At 47.6% G+C, this 19,454-nt stretch overlaps 1 protein-coding gene across 5 annotated transcripts in view; it reads right to left on the reverse strand.

Moving 5' to 3' along the window:
• Positions 1–11,502: 11,502 nt before the first annotated feature.
• Positions 11,503–19,454, reverse strand: part of LZTS1 (leucine zipper tumor suppressor 1) — a 41,244-nt gene continuing 33,292 nt past the window's right edge. For all 5 annotated transcript variants that reach the window (XM_048829465.2, XM_075123395.1, XM_048829468.2 and 2 more), the window contains one exon: positions 11,503–18,504. In XM_048829465.2, coding sequence (XP_048685422.1) covers positions 17,827–18,504 — 678 coding nt within the window. In that variant the 3' untranslated portion in view covers positions 11,503–17,826. The remainder of the gene's footprint in view (positions 18,505–19,454) is intronic.

Here is a 19,454-nt window from a genome sequence, read left to right on the forward strand (position 1 = left end):
AAGCAGACACTGAATACTAACCTTAATAAATAAAGGCTACGGGGGCTCAAGGAAAGAGGGCGCTTCCCCTAACAGACTCAAATCTTCCCTACAACTTCTGCTTTTTATCTGAAGGAAGCCCAGATAGGCTTGGCAGTAGTTTATTCTCTGGGCTGTTCAGTTCTTGGCATCTGAGGATGGGCTTAGCACTCAAGTACTGATGGAATCTGGGGTGGATAGGTAAAGAGCAGTCACTTCCATACGCAGGAAAAACTAATTTGTAGTAGCTGAAAGCCCTGGAGTTCTGGAAGGAGCCTGGTTGTGCTAGGTGCTGTATGTACATCTTGTAAAGGCCATTTAGTGTCTGAGCTGGTCACAGAACCCTGATCTCCTCCACTGGCCCATACTGCCTTGCCCAAAACTTAGGGAAGGGGGAATCTTCTTCCCCATCAGGCTATTACTTCAGCATAAGCTGGCTGGAAGCTGGAAGTTTGCTTGAGTAAATCAAGCTCTACTCTTGCAGGGTGACAGCTGATCATCCTGCCTGCTGTAGAGACTAGTTAGGGGTTCTGGAGTGAGACTAATCCTTGTCTGCCATGGACAGGAAGGTTAGTCCTGTGTCTTCAAATCAGCCCTGTGCACCTCTCTGCTCCTCCATTTCCCAGACCTGATGCACTAACCCTCTGCCCTAGCAGATTCCTCTTTACATAAGAACAGACCTACTGGATCAGACCAAAGGTCCATCTAGCCCAGTATCCTGTCTTCTGACTGTGGCCAATGCCAGGTGCCCCGGAGGGAATGAACAGAAGAGGTAATCAAGTGATCCATCCCTGGGAGCCTATTCCCAGCTTCTGTGCTCTTCCCCTTCCTTCTCCTCCCCCCTCCCACTTTCATTACATTCCTCAGAAGCTTCTAGCTTGACTCAAAGATTTGTTTGGTGAGGGGATTCCTGCAGCGTTTGCTGAGTGAGGGCATGTGCTTAACAACAAACGCTGGATTAATGGACTGACTCTACACTTAGGCAAGGTGAAGGAGGTATCCTATTGAACCAACTTTTGAGCTTACTAGACAGTCATTTGAGCAGTTACTGCTCAAGAGGATTAGAAACATGAGTAGGAAATAAGATGTAACGGGGCACCCAAAAAGCAAACACTGTGTGTAAAAACATTTGTGGGAGGGTGATGTTTTGAATGAAGCCCAACAGCTCTAGCTATGCCAACTTTTAATTGTAGACCAAACTCTTGCCTCATTAGGGTCCTAGTGTTCTGTGTTCTAGTGTAGCCAGGGGACCAGAGATGATTCCATTTAGTTTGTCTGTCTGGGCACACCCCAGTGGGCACAAGGTGCTGGGTACCAAGAAAATACCAGGGTTGTGTGGGTTAAAAGGAAACTCAGTTGATCTTCTCATGCAGCAGCGTGTTAACAATGTTACGAAGCGCGCAGGAGCAGTGGAAGGAGGATAAACGTGAATGAGGAGTAAGGGACTGAAATGCAACAAAGGAGGCGGAACACACTGGAACAAGGTGCAGTCTGTGCTCATTGACCTTAGGAGCCTGAGCCTTGGTGTTTGATATTTACAACTGGAACCACAATACATGCTGTCGCAAACCCTCCTGCCTTGCCACTGAGATAAGAGGTCTTTGCTAGTAGCCTAGTACGGTCCTTGTCATATAGTGGGGAGTAGCCCTACGATAGCGATAGGCATAGCTGCATGGGTGCAGGCAGGGGCAAATTGGTTAGCATTAACAGAGCCCATTACTCTGAGTGCCCTTTACAACGCTGCAGGCACTGAATTACAACAATTTACAACGCTGAATGGGGGTGATTTTAGAATATAGATGAGGCCTAGCACTTGTGCCAATGGGACAAGAGAGGCAAAGTACGGCCCCAGAGGTGGTTTGAGATGGAGCTGGCCCAGCCGAACAGGGCTTGTCTACACTAGAAAATTAATCGTGTTCAAAACCACATTATCTAACCTGATAAACATAGGTTAAACACTAACCTTACTATGTAGAGAGGGGTGGGTGGGTTTAACTGCCAGCTGATCAGGGCTGACCTGACCTGAGGGTTATTCCCAGACAACTAACCCCAGGTTAAAAACAGCTGTCTACTCAGAGCATTAGTTAATATAACTTTCCTGTGCAGATGAGCCCAAAGGGGTAGAATTCCCCTTCCCCTGTAGTTCTTGCTGAGCTGATTAATGCTAGCTCTGCCATTTAGGGTCATGTGGACTAATTGGATCTCTGACTGCTTACATTTCAACTCTGGGATGAGAAAACTCTGTCCCTGTATGAGACAGGAGGAGCTGGGCTGTGTATGGAAAATCCACACTGGCTGCTAGACAAACACTGCCACTTTGCCTTTGGTAGAAAGAAGGGGAAGTGGAAGTCAGATAATAGGTAGGGTTCTTAGAAATTGAAGGAACCTCCAGGTGAGAGACAGATCCATGTTGTGCTGTGAAAAAACGCTATTTCAGCCTGGGCGTGACAGAGCTGGGGAAATGCTGTTTCTCCTCTTTGCCCAGCTCAGCACAGAAACTCTTTAATATTATTTCTAGTGCCTCAGAGGACAAGTGCCTTACAGGGAGGGTACTTAGCAGGATGCTAAACAAACAGCCCCATATTTCATTGCGAGGAGACACCAGGTACTGTGCTAAATGGGACGTGCTGATCCCACAGCTGCTGCCCTCATGCATTTACACACTTGTCTTAATTTTTTTTTTTTAAGTAATGATTAATGAAGGCTGCCTGTGGGTCTTATCCCCTCAACCACCCGATTTCAGCCAGTCAGTCCCTGGGAACAGCTGTCGCCTCATTTAGGGAAGGGGGAAGAACAAATATTCCCCCTAGGGCTCTTGGTTTGTGCTGGCAGATGTATGGCAGGGGGTTGATGTACTTAGAAAAGTGACTGCAGGTGATTTGCAAATCAAAAGAGGCTTTACCTCCTACCCTCTCTTACCCTGTGTGATCAAGGTGGCTCTGCTTAATTAGTCAGACTTTCAAAAGTGATTCTGGCCTTCTCCATGTTTGGGATTAGCCATGATTCAGCCCTCAGTGGGCAACAATGGGTGTAGCTACACCAAAGCAAAAACCTCTCTAGTTAGATGACAAGAAAAAGCAACAGCTTGCTCTGGTCAAATTTACCCCAGCTTGAAACCTGGGTTAGCTCAAGTGGTGCAAATCGTAGCTTTCCTTCTGTATGTTCAGGGTTAGTACGACTGCTTGCTGCCACGCTGGATGATTCAGGGTTAATCCCAAGCATGGGTAAGGCAAGAAACATGCCCTTACTGCTGCCTAAGGTCTGTGGCTACTGTTGCTCCTGTGATATACAGTGCCACCATCCTGTGCGTGTGCGGCTGGACTATATTGGCTGTATACCACTGAGCGTTGCAGTGGTCAAGAAACCATGGGGCCCCACCTGGTGAATTGGCACACCTGTGCCATCTCTTCCTGCTAAGTGTGCCTCATGGGGAGTGTCTAGCTTCAAATCATCAACTCCATATGGAAAGCCATCCTCCCAATACCAGCTCTCCAGCTGGTGATGAATTCAAATGGAGGACCAGCTTCAGGGGTGGCTCACTCATACAAGTTATCTGGCAGTGAGACTCGCAAGCAGTTAAGCCACATAGTGCTGTTAAAGGAGAGGACCTCTGTTAGCCTTTGCCCTCTTCCTCCCATCCCCACAAAGGGTTTATTGCAGTCATAATGACCCACAGTTTGAAGCAGCACTGGGGACTCTGGAATGCATGCCAAGAAAGCATAGCAGTTAACATGACTGAGGGCAGGGTTTATGTAGATGTGGAGTGTAACAGCAAGTCAAATTCAAATAACGTGAGAAACAGACCATCGTTTTTGCTATCACTGAGCCACATACATTTGGGCTATTTCCATCACGGCCTCAGATTTCCTAACTCTGGCTACAGCAGAGCTGACATTATTTGTATAATGGTAGCCTCTAGGAGTCCTAGTCAGGGACCAGGACCCCATGGTACTAGGCACTGTACAAACATAGACCAAAAAGACAGCCACTGCCCCCAAAGAGTTTACAGTCTAATGCCAGTAATCACAGATTCAGTAGCAGTTTTACCTGTAACTGGCAAGGATCCTACCAGCTGCCTCTATAATAGAGAGTGTTTCAATTCCTTCCACTGCCCAGGACAGAATGATACAAACTCCAGGTGTGTGGAAAGATGCAGCTAACTTTGTTTTTTAAATCCCTTTTCTGAATGGGGGGAAAAAACCAGGCCAACTCACCCTTATTATCATGAATCTGTCCCACAAGCAGTCTCCTCCCTACCTTTCTCTCTACCCCACCCTTCCACCATGGCCCTGCCTCTTGCTGCTTATGCTGTTATTAGACACCCTTGCTCCTGAGAGGGCATTAATTACCTAGTTAGCTCATTAAAGTGAAGTTCCCAAGGGCTCTTAAGTTCTCCTTGATGGGCTCCTCTCCAGCCTAGTTCTGTTGTCTTGTCCCTCTGGACACCTACATGTGGCTGATCTGCTGGGCAAATGGAATGTTTGCCCTGGTGAAAAGAAAACAAACAGGATGTGACAGGGCAATATTTTTTTAAAAAGTGGCCTGTGGTTTTGGTGCAAAGGTGGCCGCAGGGTGTTTTACATACCTATGTGTGAGAGAAACAGCCCAGAGTTCACTGAGGAGCCTGGATGCCTCCCAGGATGGAACCAGTTCTGACAGCTGAATTCCATCTCGGGGCATGATGCTGCCCACCTGCCCCCACTTCACTGGAACTGTGAGCTGGGAAAAGGCCACAGCCACTAGAGAACAGGAGAGTTTAATAGGCTAAAATTCCTTAAGTAGCTAGAGATGGATTGGCCCTAAGCAACCCTGAAGTTTCAGGGTAGCAATCTTTACAGTGTGGCCTTGAAGGTGCAGTGCCTTAGCAGATGAGGTGCTAGACCAGGACTTGGGACCTGGGTTCTATTCCAAGCTGTGACCCTGGGTAAGTTACTTTGCCCCTTTCCCTAACCACCCTTTATCTAATTAGACTGTAGCCTCTTTGGGGTGGGGAGTGCCTCTTATTACATGTCTGTACTGCACCCAGTAGGATCAGGTCTTGGTCTCTATGAACTGCTATAATACAAATATGATGAGATCCATAATGACCCAAATACCCCAGACTTAAGAAAAACTTGAATCCAGCTCAGGATAAGGCCCACCTTAATAGTGCCTGCCCGACAGGGCTTGATTCCTTTCAGCTGGGGCAGTGGCATGGTGAGATCATTTGAAGACACAGTAACAGCAGATCTAGCTCAGAATGGGGCGGGGGTGAGGGGATCTCCTCCTACCCTGGCTATTTTCAAAGATTCTAAAAAAACCCCAGGCCCTGTGAGCAAAGCCAAGGTTTCCCTGGAAGGCATCAGCAACAGATGGCAAGTGTCCAACATAAATACCTGCCTCCTATTCCTTCCGCCACCTTCCCCCTGGAGGATGCCTGTAAATGACGCCTCTTGGGATGGAGACAGGCACTGCCATACTGAATTAATCTAGTGCACAGCTCTCCAAGGGAAGCAGTGATGAGACCCCTTGGATCCTGCATGCCCCTCCCAGGAAAGGAATCAGTGGAGTGAGTGAAGAAGTTGCTTATGATATGCAATTTACCTCATTTGCATGTTCCTTCCATCCTCTCCCCAGCTGCCACCCCCTGCCTTTAATAGGGCATGGCCCAGGAGCCATCGCTCTGAGCACTGCATGATAACTGGGGGATGGATCATGGCAGGAAAATTGTCCTGTTATTTTTAGTGCTGGGAATATGACTTGTCTCACCTGCCACATATTATGAAAGCTGCTTAAGGCTCAATTACCCATAATTGAGGCGGTGGAGGGGTGTGTGTGTGGGGCTGGGGCCGGGCTATACTACGTGGGGCTGCTGCGGTTAGACAATTAGGGTGCTTTGTGGATCCTGTCAGCCATTGTATTCCCACTGGGGAGCTGTTTTTTTTCATTATTAGTGCCACTGAGATAGAGCTGACACACGAACTGTGAAGATGTCAGATCCACACAGCAAAGAGAGAAAATTGGTTTAAGGGAGAATAGTCTGGGAGAACAGATGAAATACGGCCTCTGCTTTGGTTATGGCTTTTTAGTGTGTGTGTGTATAATTTTTTTTCCCCTTTCATCCTATTGTAGAGGAAAATCTGCCAGTCCTGGAGAGCTCTAGCATTGGCATAGGAAGGCAAGCTGCAGTTCAAGACTTAGGCTTGGCCTATACTAAAAAGTTAGGTCAGTCCAGCTACATTGTGCAGGGGTGTGAAAAATCCACGCTCCTGAGCGGCATGGTTGGCCCCTGGTGTCGACGGCCCTAGGCTGATGGAAGAATTCTTCTGCCGACCTAGCCACTGCCCCTGGGGGAGGTGGATTGCCTATGCTGATGACAGGAGAGGCCCTCGCGTCAGCCCTTCAGCTGCAGTTGTGCCGCTGTAGCCTTTCAAGTGTAGACGAGCCCTGAGCTGCATCAGAAGAACTTGGTGGGGAGACTAGGATGGGAACAGCAGGGAGTGGGTGCTGCAGGGGGGGAGTTTATGCAGCTCCCGTCTAGACCATGCCTGGCTCTAACCAGAGCTATCAGCCTCTCACATATATGCAAGCAAGTGCTACGCTATTCATACTAAAGGAGCATCCCTGGTGTCTATAGGGTGCACAAGAGAGGCTCTGCAGGCTAGTGCATTAGGAGAGCTGGGTTCTCTTCTGGGCTGACTCTGACCTGTGTGTGTGTGTGACCTTGGGCAAAGCACCTCCCCTCTTTGTGCCTCACCTTATCTCTGTTTTACAGATTGGGAATGATACTCCCCTTCTTTGTAAAGAGCTTTGAGGGCTCTGGATGAAAATGCCAGGGGACACATATTGTCCTGAGTGACCCTGCAGCTCACCAGGGTTTCCCAAAGCAGCATTCCCAGAAGATGGCTGTCTGTCATGGCCGACCCTAAGAACTCCACTGAAGAGATTTCCTAGCAAGTAACTTTGCGTAGTTCCTCTAGGCAAGATCTGAAAAGACTGAGGCCCTCCTTGAAATGTTCCACTCCCAGTTGTACGCCTATTGTCTGGCTGGGTGCTGCCTTCCGCCCCCGAGTTGGCTGCCTTTCAGTTGTGGTTGAAGTGTTAGCCGTTATGCCTAGATTCTGCAAACACTGACTTATCGCAGGCGTAACCTGATGCGTGATTAGTACCCTGGAACTCGGTGCAATGACGAATGTGTGTGTTTGCAAGGTCAGGGGCATAAGCTGAAATGCACTTTGGGGTCTTCCAGTGTGAGCTGTTGTGCCTGCAAGGAGAATAGAATATACTGGGCCTGGGATGATACAAAGCTGGGAGGTATTGCCAATTTAGAGAAGGACCGGGATATCCTACAGGAGGATCTGGATGACCTTGTCAACTGGAGTAATAGTAATAGGATGAAATTTAATAGTGAGAAGTGTAAGGTCATGCATTTAGGGATTAATAACAAGAATTTTAGTTATAAGCTGTGGATGCATCAATTAGAAGTAACGGAGGAGGAGAAGGACCTTGGAGTATTGGTTGATCATAGGTTGACTATGAGCCGCCAATGTGATATGGCTGTGAGAAAAGCTAATGCGGTCTTGGGATGCATCAGGCGAGGTATTTCCAGTAGAGATAAGGATGTTTTAGTACCGTTATACAAGGCACTGGTGAGACCTCACCTGGAATACTGTGTGCAGTTCTGGTCTCCCATGTTTCAGAAGGATGAATTCAAACTGGAACAGGTACAGAAAAGGGCTACTAGGATGATCCGAGGAATGGAAAACTTGTCTTATGAAAAGAGACTCAAGGAGCTTGGCTTGTTTAGCCTAACTAAAAGAAGATTGAGGGGAGATATGATTGCTCTCTATAATTATATCAGAGGGATAAATACCGGAGAGGGAGAGGAATTATTTAAGATCAGTACCAATGTGGACACAAGAACAAATGGATATAAACTGGTCATTGGGAAGTTTAGACTTGAAATTAGATGAAGGTCTCTAACCATCAGAAGAGTGAAGTTTTGGAATAGCCTTCCAAGGGAAGCAGTGGGGGCAAAAGATCTAACTGGCTTTAAGATTAAACTCGATAAGTTTATGGAGGAGATGGTATGATGGGATAACATGATTTTGGTAATTAATTGGTCTTTAAATATTCATGGTAAATAGGCCTAATGGCCTGTGATGGGATGTTAGATGGGGTGGGATCTGAGTTACCCAAGAAAGAATTTTCTGTAGTATCTAGCTGGTGAATCTTGCCCATATGCTCAGGGTTTAGCTGATCACCATATTTGGGGTTGGGAAGGAATTTTTCTCCAGGGCAGATTGGAAGAGGCCCTGGGGGTTTTTTCGCCTTCCTCTGTAGCATGGGGCACGGCTCACTTGCTGGAGGATTCTCTGCTCCTTGAAGTCTTTAAACCACGATTTGAGGACTTCAATAGCTCAGACATAGGTGAGAGGCTTTTCACAGGAGTGGGTGGGTGAGATTCTGTGGCCTGCGTTGTGCAAGAGGTTGGACTAGTCAATCATAATGGTCCCTTCTGACCTTAGTATCTATGATTCTCCACTGCCCCGTGCTGTGTGTGGTCATATACCTCAATCAGCCCTCCCATGATCCCATAGCATTTGCACCTGCTGTGTGCTGGGGTAAATAACTGCATGAGGGCAATAGGAAATCAGCCCCCACGTGTTTATCTCACTCGGATTTGTAGGTAGCAGATGGGGAAGTGGATGTGCCTAATAACTGAGTCATGGCCCTAGCTGGTAGCTTCCGCAAAGGCAGAAGGGATGTGAATAAGGAGGGATGTGCGTGTGTGTGAGGAGCAGCATCTGCCATTAACACTGATTCCAGTCTGGTTTCCGATGCCAAGAATCTAAAAGAAAATCAATAGATTGGCTCGTCCTTGGGCTTGGCATTTCCCATCTCATTATAGGCCGGAATCCGAGCCTTATAGTTTCATGAGTCAAAGCCGGGGGAGGCCCTGTGGTGTCAACTTGCACGCCGCCGCCTTAGGGAGGCCATGCTGGTGTATTAGTGCCTCTCCTCTGGAGCTGCTGCTGGCTCCTGCTAGCACAACAGGAAAGGGAAAAATGAAGGCAGCTGATTGAACAGCATCTTGCTTCATTAACCCCAGCAGCCTCTGCCATGCAAATGAGAGGGGAGCGTGTATACCCTGACATTGAGGGGAAAAGGTGCTGAGTTTCTCTGGCTTAATTTGATCCTGGAATAGGGGAGCATCCCAAATGTCTGGGATGAAATTTAATGGTGCAAAGTCCAAGGTCATGCCTTTAGGGACTAACGACAAGAATGGTCGCTATCAGTTGGAAGCGACAGAGGAGGATAAAGACCTGAGGGTTTTGGTCAATTACAGGATGACTGGTGGTGTGATGAGGCTGTGAAAAAAGTCTGATGCAATCCTAGGATGCATCAGGCGAGGTATTTCAGTAGAGATACGGCAGTATTATTAACATTATACAAAGCACTGGTGAGACCTCATCTAGAATTCTGTGCAATTCTGGACTTCCATGTTTAATAAGGACGAATTCAAACAGGAACAGGTGTAGAGAAGGGCTACTAGGATGATCAGAGGAGTGGAAAACCTACCTTATGAAAGGAAACTTAAGGAGCTTGCTTGTTTAGCCTAACAAAAACGAAGGCTGAGGGGAGAGATAATTGCTCTCTATAAATACATCAGAGGGATAAATACCAGAATGGGAGAGGAATTATTTAAGTTAAGGGCCAATGTTGGCACAAGAACAAATGGATGTAAACTGGCCATCAATAAGTTTAGGCTTCAAATTAGACAAAGGTTTCTAACCATCAGAATGAAATTCTGGAACAGCACCCCAAGGGGAGTAGTGGGGTCAAAAACCTAACTTGTGAGCTATGGAGAGCATGGTATAATGACGTGTCCTACAATGGCACATGGCCCATCCATGATGGCTATTAGCAAATATCTCCAACGGCCAGAGATGGGACACTAGATGGGCAGGGCTCTGAGTTACTACAGAGAATTCTTCCCCAGGTGTTTGGCTGGTGGGTCTCACCCACAAACTCAGGGTCTAACTGATCATTATTTTAAGGGTCGTGAAGGAATTTCCCCCTACAATAGATTGGCAGAGACCCTAGGTTTTTTTTCCACCTTCCTTTGCAGCGTGGGGCAGGGATCACTTGCTGGTTTGAACTAGAGTAAATGGTGGATTCTCTGTAACTTGAAGTCTTTAAATCAAAATCTGAGGACTTCAATAATGTAACCAGAGGTTATGGACCTACTGCAGGAGGGGGTAGGTGGGTGAGGTTCTGTGACCTGTGATGTGCAGGAGGCCAGACTAGATGATCATGATGGTTCCTTCTGTCCTTAAAATCTATGGATCTGTGAGTTGGGTATTGGATATTGGGGGACAACATCTGACCTGTCAACTCCCTCCCCTCCCATATCTGTCTGCAAAGTCAATGAAATTTGTGTTTGTTTTGTGGGGGAAATGATAGAAGGGGTGCTCATCTCTACTCTTTGCTCCCCGTCCCCCAAAGCCAATCCATGATAGCAGCAGCCCCCAGACTCATCAGAATTTCCATGCAGTGCCAGCACTAGGGAGCAACCTTACAAACACGGCAGAGGGGCAAATAAAAAGTGGCCCAAAAACTGAATGGAGACTGAACTCTCCTCTGTTGCCTAGAGGTGGCGTCTCTCCAGGCACTTTGTCCCAAATCCTAAAAGATAGGAGCCTAAATACTTTTGAGGATCTAGGCTCTTGTCCATCACAACCAGAGCCTGGATTCCAGCGGGACCTTGTGGCATTTCAAATAAAGCCACTGTGTGCTAGAGAGGATACAATGCTTGCTACAGGAAAGGGACTCTGGGGATTAGGTTTAATATTTAGGAGGATGTTTGGTTCATGGATTGATTCTGCCAATGTGCATGCCACTTAAAATGTCACTGCACATTGTTTTAAATCTCTCTCTGCAGCCATGCATCACTGCATGATTTTTTCCTAGCTTTTTCCTCTAGCAACATCGGCTGCTGTGATGTAAGCCAGACTGGACAATTGGAGGTGGCTGAAGTAGCACTCATTTAAAGTTGACGAAGAACTGTTACAGTACTGGCCAGGGACTTAAGAGATCTGGCTTCAATTCCCAGCTCTGCCACAGAATCCCTGTCTGACCTTGGGCACGTCACTTATGGCCAGACTCATAAAGGTATTTAGGTGCCTAAGAGGCAAATTGGCACCTAGCTGGATTTTTAAAAGCATTTTGGTTCCTTAGGTGCTTTGGAATATCCTATCTGCATCCTTAGGTGCTTAAATACCTTTGCAAATCTGTCCCTTAATCTCTCTGGGCCTTGGGTCCCCATCTGTAAAATGGGGATAATAATGTTTCCTTTGTCTGCCTTGTCTATTTAGATTGTAATTTCATGACTGGTTATTCAACCATGAGTTGTTGGGCTAGATGGAGGAGGTCAGACTAGATGATCACAGTGGTCCCTTCTGTGTAACATCTATAAAATATTCCACTTAGAGAGAATGAGGATAGGTTTTAAAAAATTTATTTATAATATAAATAAAAACATAAAATTACCATAGTTTACATCAGTCACCAGAAATAACATCTAAAAACCTGCAGAAAAAAAGTAATATCTAATATATACAGACTAAAACCTGGCCTCGCCCCGTGGGTGGGTGGGACAGCATAGCAGTTACTCATATGCCTAAGAGTGACACATTGGCAATGCATACAGTCAAAGTCAAACACAGCATTGTGCAAAGGCAGCATCTCCAGTCAATCACATTGTACAGCGCTTGTGGAAGATACAGGGCTGGTGATACAAGGAATTCCCATGGGTGCCATTGAAGTCAATGGGACCGTGCCCCTTGACTTAAATGAGGAAGGAGCAGGGCCTTAATGAGACATGAGCTGGTGCCCTGTGGGAAAACTCTTGATGGGATCCTGGTCAGGAACAATTTTGCTCTTCTTGCATCGTGTATCGTTTGCATCTCTTGGGCCATTTGCATCTGGCGCTTACCCATCAGCCTCCAGTAGGTGTGCTATAGCTCAGCCACAAGAGGCAGGAATTGCTGGGTGGAAAAGTCTCTGGCCTGTGTTCTGCAGGAGGTCAGACTAAAATCTGGATTATTCTAGAGGGAACCAGGGATAAATCACAAGCCAAAGGGACCAGGATAAGTCACAAGACTCGGCCTTTAGGCTCGGAATAGTCTTGCTCCATTATATTTTTTTTTCTTTTGTTCAAATTATATCCCAAGCTGTCTTTCTAGAAGATATGGGTAAAATCTAGAGCCTAGGGTTTGAAATCTGAAACTGGATCCAAATTTTACAAATAGCCTTTATCTTTCTACTGGGTCTATCAAAACCACCCTGAAGTTCTAGGTGTTCAGAATCCAAATGCAGATGTTGTAGTTTGAGGCTCTCTCTGAAGAGCTGTATCATTTACTTCCCAATCCTGTATTTGCACCTGTGTGGTGCCCTGGAGACTTCAACAGGGTTCTGTGTGGGTTACAGGATACAAAGCATATGCGTGCAATTGCAGGCTCAGAGCCTTAATATGCCCTGAACTTATCTGTGCACCAATGGGAGGTAAGCTTTCTGTAATGCTATAGGTCTTATGTGTGGATTGCACTACCTACCTCTCATCATGAGGATCTGCAACATCGCAATCGTGGCCCTATCTTTCAGAGGTGCTCAGCACCTGCTGCTCCCGTTAACTTGGGTGCAATTCATGGGTGCTCAACACCTCTGAAATTCCAGCCCAGGGTTTGGTATTGAAGAGCAAGCTGAAAACAGACACTTGGTGCCACTTGCTTGTTTTTTTTTCATTTGAAAAAAGAAGGCATCAGTGCAACATTAAAATGTGGAATTCTTCCTGATCAGACTGTTTGTTTTTTCCAGGAGGAATCCGCTGTATTTAAGGCAAATACAACCACCCCTTTCTGTAAGAGGTTATCTTGGGCACTACAGATATAAGGAACCATTTGTTGGTTCCAAGTTATGATCATTTTAATTGCTAGTTGCTTGGATCCTCCCTGCCTCAGTGTGCAGCGTGTCAGAGAGGCAGTGAACGCATGACACATGCGTGGGGTGGAGGGGAAGCAAATCTGTTGGGAGAAGAACACAATATCTTACAGAAAAATGTCTGCAAACTCGCATCACCTCCCAACAGAAAATCTCTAAGGGGAAAGGCAAGGAGGAACTGGAACTGGATCTGCCTTGTCTGAAAGATCTGATGGATTTACTCTGTAAGGGTGGCAGGGGGACTTATTCCTAGAGATGGCTGGTATGCCAAAGATGCTCGCTGCTCCTGGGCTGAAGGAACAGCATGACTGTGGGAAACAGTCAACTCCTCCTTCAGTAAAGAAGGGCTCGAGACACAAAGTATCCAAGCCTCCCTGAAGTTTGTGGAAATTTAGCACTAGGAGACGTGATTCTCTTTTCCCCTGAACCTGGTGTAGTTATTTGCACAACAGTGCAAAGTCTGAGCCAAACCAGAATGGGCTCAGTCGTGTGTTCTGGGAGTAAAGTGGAGGTGGGGGAGAGACCCCTTCCTCCCCTGCAATTGTTACACAAGTTCCAGCCATGCATGTATGGGGGAGAACAGCAGCTCTCCCCCTCTGGTACAGGGGGTGCAGCCAAAGCTGTTGCACAGGCCTGAATATCGGAGCCAATACAGATGGAGAAGCAGGGATGAGGCTGTGACTCTCAGATTCAGCATCTAATTTCTGGCCAGATCCTGGGACATTACAGGTGAGCACTGTCCCTTGCTTGGGCTGGCTTGCAGAATACAAATCCAGCCCAGTGGCTTTGCATTGGTGGAAATGACTATGCAAAATGCAGGCCCACGGAGAATCAGTGCATGGTGGATGGGCTGGAGCCTTTCCTACCCTTGATTGTTGGGTTCTGATTTTTGGGGGACTGCCCAGTAGATGGGACGGTGGTGGTGGCCAAAGCCTTTTCTCTAACCCATCAGAGGAAAAGACTAGTGTGTGCTGCCCACCTGTCACGTTTGAGCCAAATGTAAATAGCTTCCAGAACAACACCTGGTTTTGCTTTGGTTGGGGAAACACACAAGGCACAGATCGGTTTCAGAGTTTAGAAGCTGGTAGGCTGGGGCACTGGCAATAGGATGGAAAGTCCATTCACCTCTCCAGCTTTGGCTTAGGAATTGGATAGCTCAGAGGTGACGGCCTCTACCTCATCAGTTTGAATTCATGCCCAGACAGTTGTGGCTGAAGGCTGTGCACCAGCCCACGTGAAGTGAGTTTGGTGGATCTCGGCCCAGTTCCTTTGGGGACCAATGTCCCCGCTCCACTACAAACCCCACTGCAATTGGCACAAATCGGTCTCCTGACTGGCAGGCTTGGCTAGGAGAGAAACCAGCGGGCGATGGAGACTAAACTCTCCTTGCATTCCTAGAGGAGCAGGGGTTCCTTCGAAGCCACAGGCAAAGCATGGTGGGAACGCAGCATGTCACGGACTCCTGACCTCCTGCTGTCCATCCCGTACCTGCTCCGTGGATAGAAGCTTCTGGCTTCTGCTGAGCCAGCTTTCCTGGGCACTAAAATTCCCAATGCCTTGAAAAAGGTGTTCAGAGGCTTGTGGCTGAGAATTCTGTTTCATGCTTTCTGGCCCCTGCAGAACCTGCCCTCACAACAGGATCAAACGGACACCAATGTGAGGACAAGGAAGCCCAGTTTGCTCACAGCAGCGTTTGGCAGCTGCTGAGTGCAGGAGGGCTGGTTTACATGCTGGAGTTTTGTAATCCTCCATTAAAGGCTGGGGGAAGATTTAAGACTTGGACTAGAAAACAAAATGAAATCCTTTTCTCTTACAAGCTCCTGTCACCCACTGGGCCTGGAACCCACTGACTTAATGGCATGGAGGGGAATAATAAGGCAGTCAGCATTCAATAGGCGGGAACATGTGGGGGAATCAGAGAGAGAGCAGGGAAGCTGCCTCCTAGCTTGACAAATGATCACTATTGAGCCAGGTTTCTCCCTGGGGTAGCAACACTGGCTTCAGAGGGGATTCTCCAGAGATGAGTGTGGTTTGGAAATGGTAATTTATGCATGTTTTGACTCTGGAGGGTATATCCTTAAACCCAGCTTCCTGGCTGGCATGTGGAGAAGAAGGGAGGACGATAATAGAGTAGCCTTTTCCCCTTGGAAACCTGGGGCCTGATCCCCCATTGCCTTGCGTCTTTTGCAGTTATTTATGCTGGTGTAAAGAACTACCATTCGGATATGGCAGCTTTTCACACTCACTTGTACTTGGGACAGTGAGCACACACGGTACAGGACAATGGAGAATTAACTCCTTGAGCTCCAAATCTTCATCAGGTCACACGTGAGAGGAGTTTCCCAGGGCTCAGTTTAAGTCCTTCACTAGTATTGGTTCACATAGCCACCCCGCTCCCTAGCTAGGTGAGACTTGATGCAATTCATCCAGGACTGGAAAAATGGAGTGATGCAGGTCAGGATGGAGGTGCACCTGCAGGGCAAAGAGGGGACCACAGTAGCAAAGGCTCTTCTGGGGCAGGGATATGACACAATGGCAGTGAAGGGTGGGTCTGTTCAGCACTGCAATATCAGGGGTTATTCTGGGTCAAGACCTGCAGTCCCACCTTTGTGTGGGTTCCCTTACGGCTAGAACAGCACAGAGAGACGGAGGTCAGGATCAAGGTGCATTGGCTCAGCTATGTGTGGGGATTTTCTCTCTTTTCCACATGAGCACTAAAATCCAAGAAACCAAAGAAAGCTGTAAATATTTGGTAGTGGTTTAGAAGGTTGTTTTTAGGAACAATGGACCCTTGTGCCAGTGAATCTAAAACAGGTGATGGCCAAACTCCAGCAGCTGCCAGCTGGTGGATCTTGACAGTAGCCAACTTGGCCTTGACCCCCACCTGTGCCTGACTGGCATATTAAAATATAGGGATCTGAACTGTAAAGAGTATATTTAGCAGCTGTTGAGGGCCAAGCTTCTTTCCTGCAGCATCTCCCTTTACTAGCCTGAACTTTGATCATGGAATGGGAGGGGGGAACAACACAAATAAAAATGACCAAAATGATGGAAAAAATGAGATGGACTGATATTTTGGTAGCTCCCAGCTCTGAGATGAGAGAGACAACAGGAAGAACACAGGGCAGGATTTTCAAGGAGTGCTTTTGGCTACATGGCTTTGAATTTTATGCACCCAGTATAAGGTGGGAAGTCTAATTTCCCCAAAGCACAGACTACCCCATCCTCCTCAGGCAACCAGACACAAAAAGCAGCAAGGAGCTGAGCTGGACTGGTCAAAATTTGTTAAACAAAAAATATTTTAGGTGGAAAGTGGCTTTTATTCCTAACATGGAAATCTTTGCAAAAAAAAATATCATTTGTAAAAAAAAAAAAAAAAAAAAAAAATAGCGTGTGTGTGTTTTTTTTAATGAAACCTGTAAACTAAACATTTGGGGATTTGGTGTTTTCAGTTTGTTTTTCCTTTTTCTCCCCTTCTCCTTTTAATGACAGAAGGAGGGAGAGGGTAGGGGCTGGGTTCTAAAACTGAAAAGCTGAAAATTTTCTAAACTTGGAATTTTCAAAACTGAACATTTTGCAATAAAAACGTTTTGCAAAAGCTTTAGAGTAGGTGGAAAATGGTTCCTTTTGGAAACCTACCGGCTCAAAATTATTATGAAATGTTCAACCTCTTTTTATGAAGACTCTTGCAGCATTTTCTGACCAGCTCTGGAAGCAAGATAGTCGGGCTCGCTGAAGTCATGGGCCTCGTTGGCATGAAGCAGTTTGGGGTGGCACGAAGCTGTACTGATAAGCACTGTCAGCTAATGCTCCCTTGAGAGTGGTCTCCTTCTACTGGTTTCTTTTTTGCCTGAGGGCAGAGGATCGATCCTCATCCTCTTCTCTCTCAGAGACAGGGAGGGATCTTTTAATTTCCATCCCTTCCCCCAACATACCCACCATCATCCTGCTTGCCAAGGAGAAATGGATGGGGCTCCCTTTGGTCCCTGGTCCTGAACTAGCTGGTTGGGGTGGTCATTCTTGAGGTCGGGTTAACCTAAGGAGCGAAGAAGCAGATTGGAGATGCTAATCCAAATCTCTGGCATGGCAAAAATACCACCTTGGCCTGTAGGGACTGGAGCCTGGACGGGTTCCACTGGACTCAAGCTGCAGAGGGATAAAAGCCTGCAAATCCTAGAAACCAGAATCCCCAGGAGGAAGATAAATAGATTTTTTTTTTTTGATTGGCTCAGTGTATTCCTTAGCCCTTGGGCCCGGGCTCAGTGGTTGCAATGAGGCATTATTTCCCGTGGCGCTCAGGAGGAGGAGTGTGTCCCTGGCCACCCTCTTCCAGGGGCCGGACCAATGTGTGTGTTACACACTGGAGGGGGCTGATTTCCTTAGTCACAGTGACCCAGTGGCCCCTTCTGCACCCCTGGGAGAGTTTGGCCAGCGTGTCACTTTATTCCCTGATTGCAGAATCATCTGCTAAACTCCTGTTCCAATCCCCAACCCTCCCCTCCCCGTTTCTACAAGTGGGCGACCAGCATCCTGCTGAGGAGACATCAGACACGAAGGGCAGATGCCGGCACGTCACCATTAGCAGGAGTTGTTTTCTTTCACCTCCACAACATGACGGGCAGCTTGGGGTACCATCATGGTGCCACACTAGGAGCTCTTGAGCTGGTTGGGCAACCAGCTTGGCTAACACATACACGGCTCATCCGAATTGTACACGGGCTGTCCGGCATTAACGGACCCATGGGGCTGTGCCGCTCAGTCCTTGCCTGAAAGAGACACTCCTCCCCGCTGCTATGAAGTGCGGGGAGAGAGAGAGCGCAGGTCTGGTTAGATCTCCGTGGCTATGATGTCCTCGTAGGGGACATCGGTGCCATGGATATCCAGGTCGATGGGCTCTTTGCCGTCTCCCCCTGCAGCCAGTTGCTGGAGCATCTTCTCCATGTTCTGGTTCCTTTTGTACATGTGAAGGTAGCTCTGTTGCAGCTGCTTCTGGTAGTGGATCACCTTCTCCTTCTCCTCCTTCCAGATCTGTCGCTCCTGCTGGAAGCTGGAAGTCAGCTGCTCGTTCTTGTCTCTCTCCTCCTTCAGCTCTGCTTTCAGTTTCTCCACTGCCCCCTGCAGGGCTTGGACGTCGTCCATCATCCCCACAGCCGGGCTGGCGGAGGCCATCCCATCCCTCCCATCGCTTCGCTGCTCCTTGAGGATGGTCGGCTCCGTCCGGAGCTCCATGATCTCCTGCTCCAGCAGGTTCACCTTCTCCCTCAACAGCTCCGACTCATTCCTCTTGCGCTGGAGCTCATTTTCACACACCTCCAGCTCCATAGCCTTGGTGCGAAGGGAATCTTCCATGTCCTGGGTTTTCATCTCCAGTCCCTCCATCTTCCCCCTCACGTCCTTCAGCTGGGCTTTCAAGCTGAGGATCTCGCTTGTCTTGGCATTGAGCTCCATCTGGGAGTCCTTCAACTGCTGCTTCAGGAGGGAGATTTCGCCAGACTTCTGACACACCTGTGGGGGGACACCAACCGGCCAGCGTTAGGGCCACTGCTTAAAAACCACACCCCAAAGTGGTACGAAACCCACCATGTCGCTCACCCGTGCTCCATCCGATTCCAGTCCATGGTGGAGGTAGGAATAGAACCTGGGGGTCCTGGCTGAGAAACCTTCTCTTAGCACAGTTCTACACTACCAGTTGGACTTTTACACCCAGGCACCATCCCTGAATATTGCAAATAGATCAGTGACACCCAAAAATAGCTTCACTGAGGTGAAATTCAGTCCCTGGAGTGGGGCCTAAACTTTGCACTGGGTCTCTGCAGTGTCGGTCAGCATCAAGGCTGGGACTGTCAAAGAAGCCTATGGGGGCTAGGCACTCAAATACTACTGTAATTCAGATTTCCAAGGGCTCAGCATCCACAACTTGGGCCAGAATTTCAGAAGTGCTCAGCATCCAACGTGCACCCAAAAACACAGGGCTAATTTGAAAATCTGGCCCTTAAAGGTATGTTTGCACAAGCTTGTGTTGATGGGACTTGTGCCAGCACACTAAAGACAGCTATGTGGACATTGCAACACTGGCAGAGGTTCAGGGGAACTGTCTGAGCTTGGACCCAGAGCCTTGCTCCCAGCTCGGTGTACGCACACCCTGAGATTTTAGTTTCTGGGGTTTTCAGTTTAGGAGCAAATCAACAAAAATATGAAAACAAATCTGCAGATGGGGGTTGGAGGGGGAAGGGCTAATATCAATTTTGATTAGCCGCCATCCTCTAATGTACAGATTAGTCCACCAATGGCTCTGCACATCCATTTGTAACAAACATGTTCACATGTTTCATTCATGCTGCAGGGAGGAGAATGCTGCTTGAATTTTCAGCAGCTTACCTGTCTCTTTTATTAAATTTTGTATCAGATCAATAAGGAGATTATATAAAACACAGGCATGCAGTAGGAAGGTTTTA

The sequence above is a fragment of the Caretta caretta genome, chromosome 26 (assembly GCF_965140235.1).
Source record: "Caretta caretta isolate rCarCar2 chromosome 26, rCarCar1.hap1, whole genome shotgun sequence".
NCBI lineage: Eukaryota > Metazoa > Chordata > Testudines > Cheloniidae > Caretta > Caretta caretta.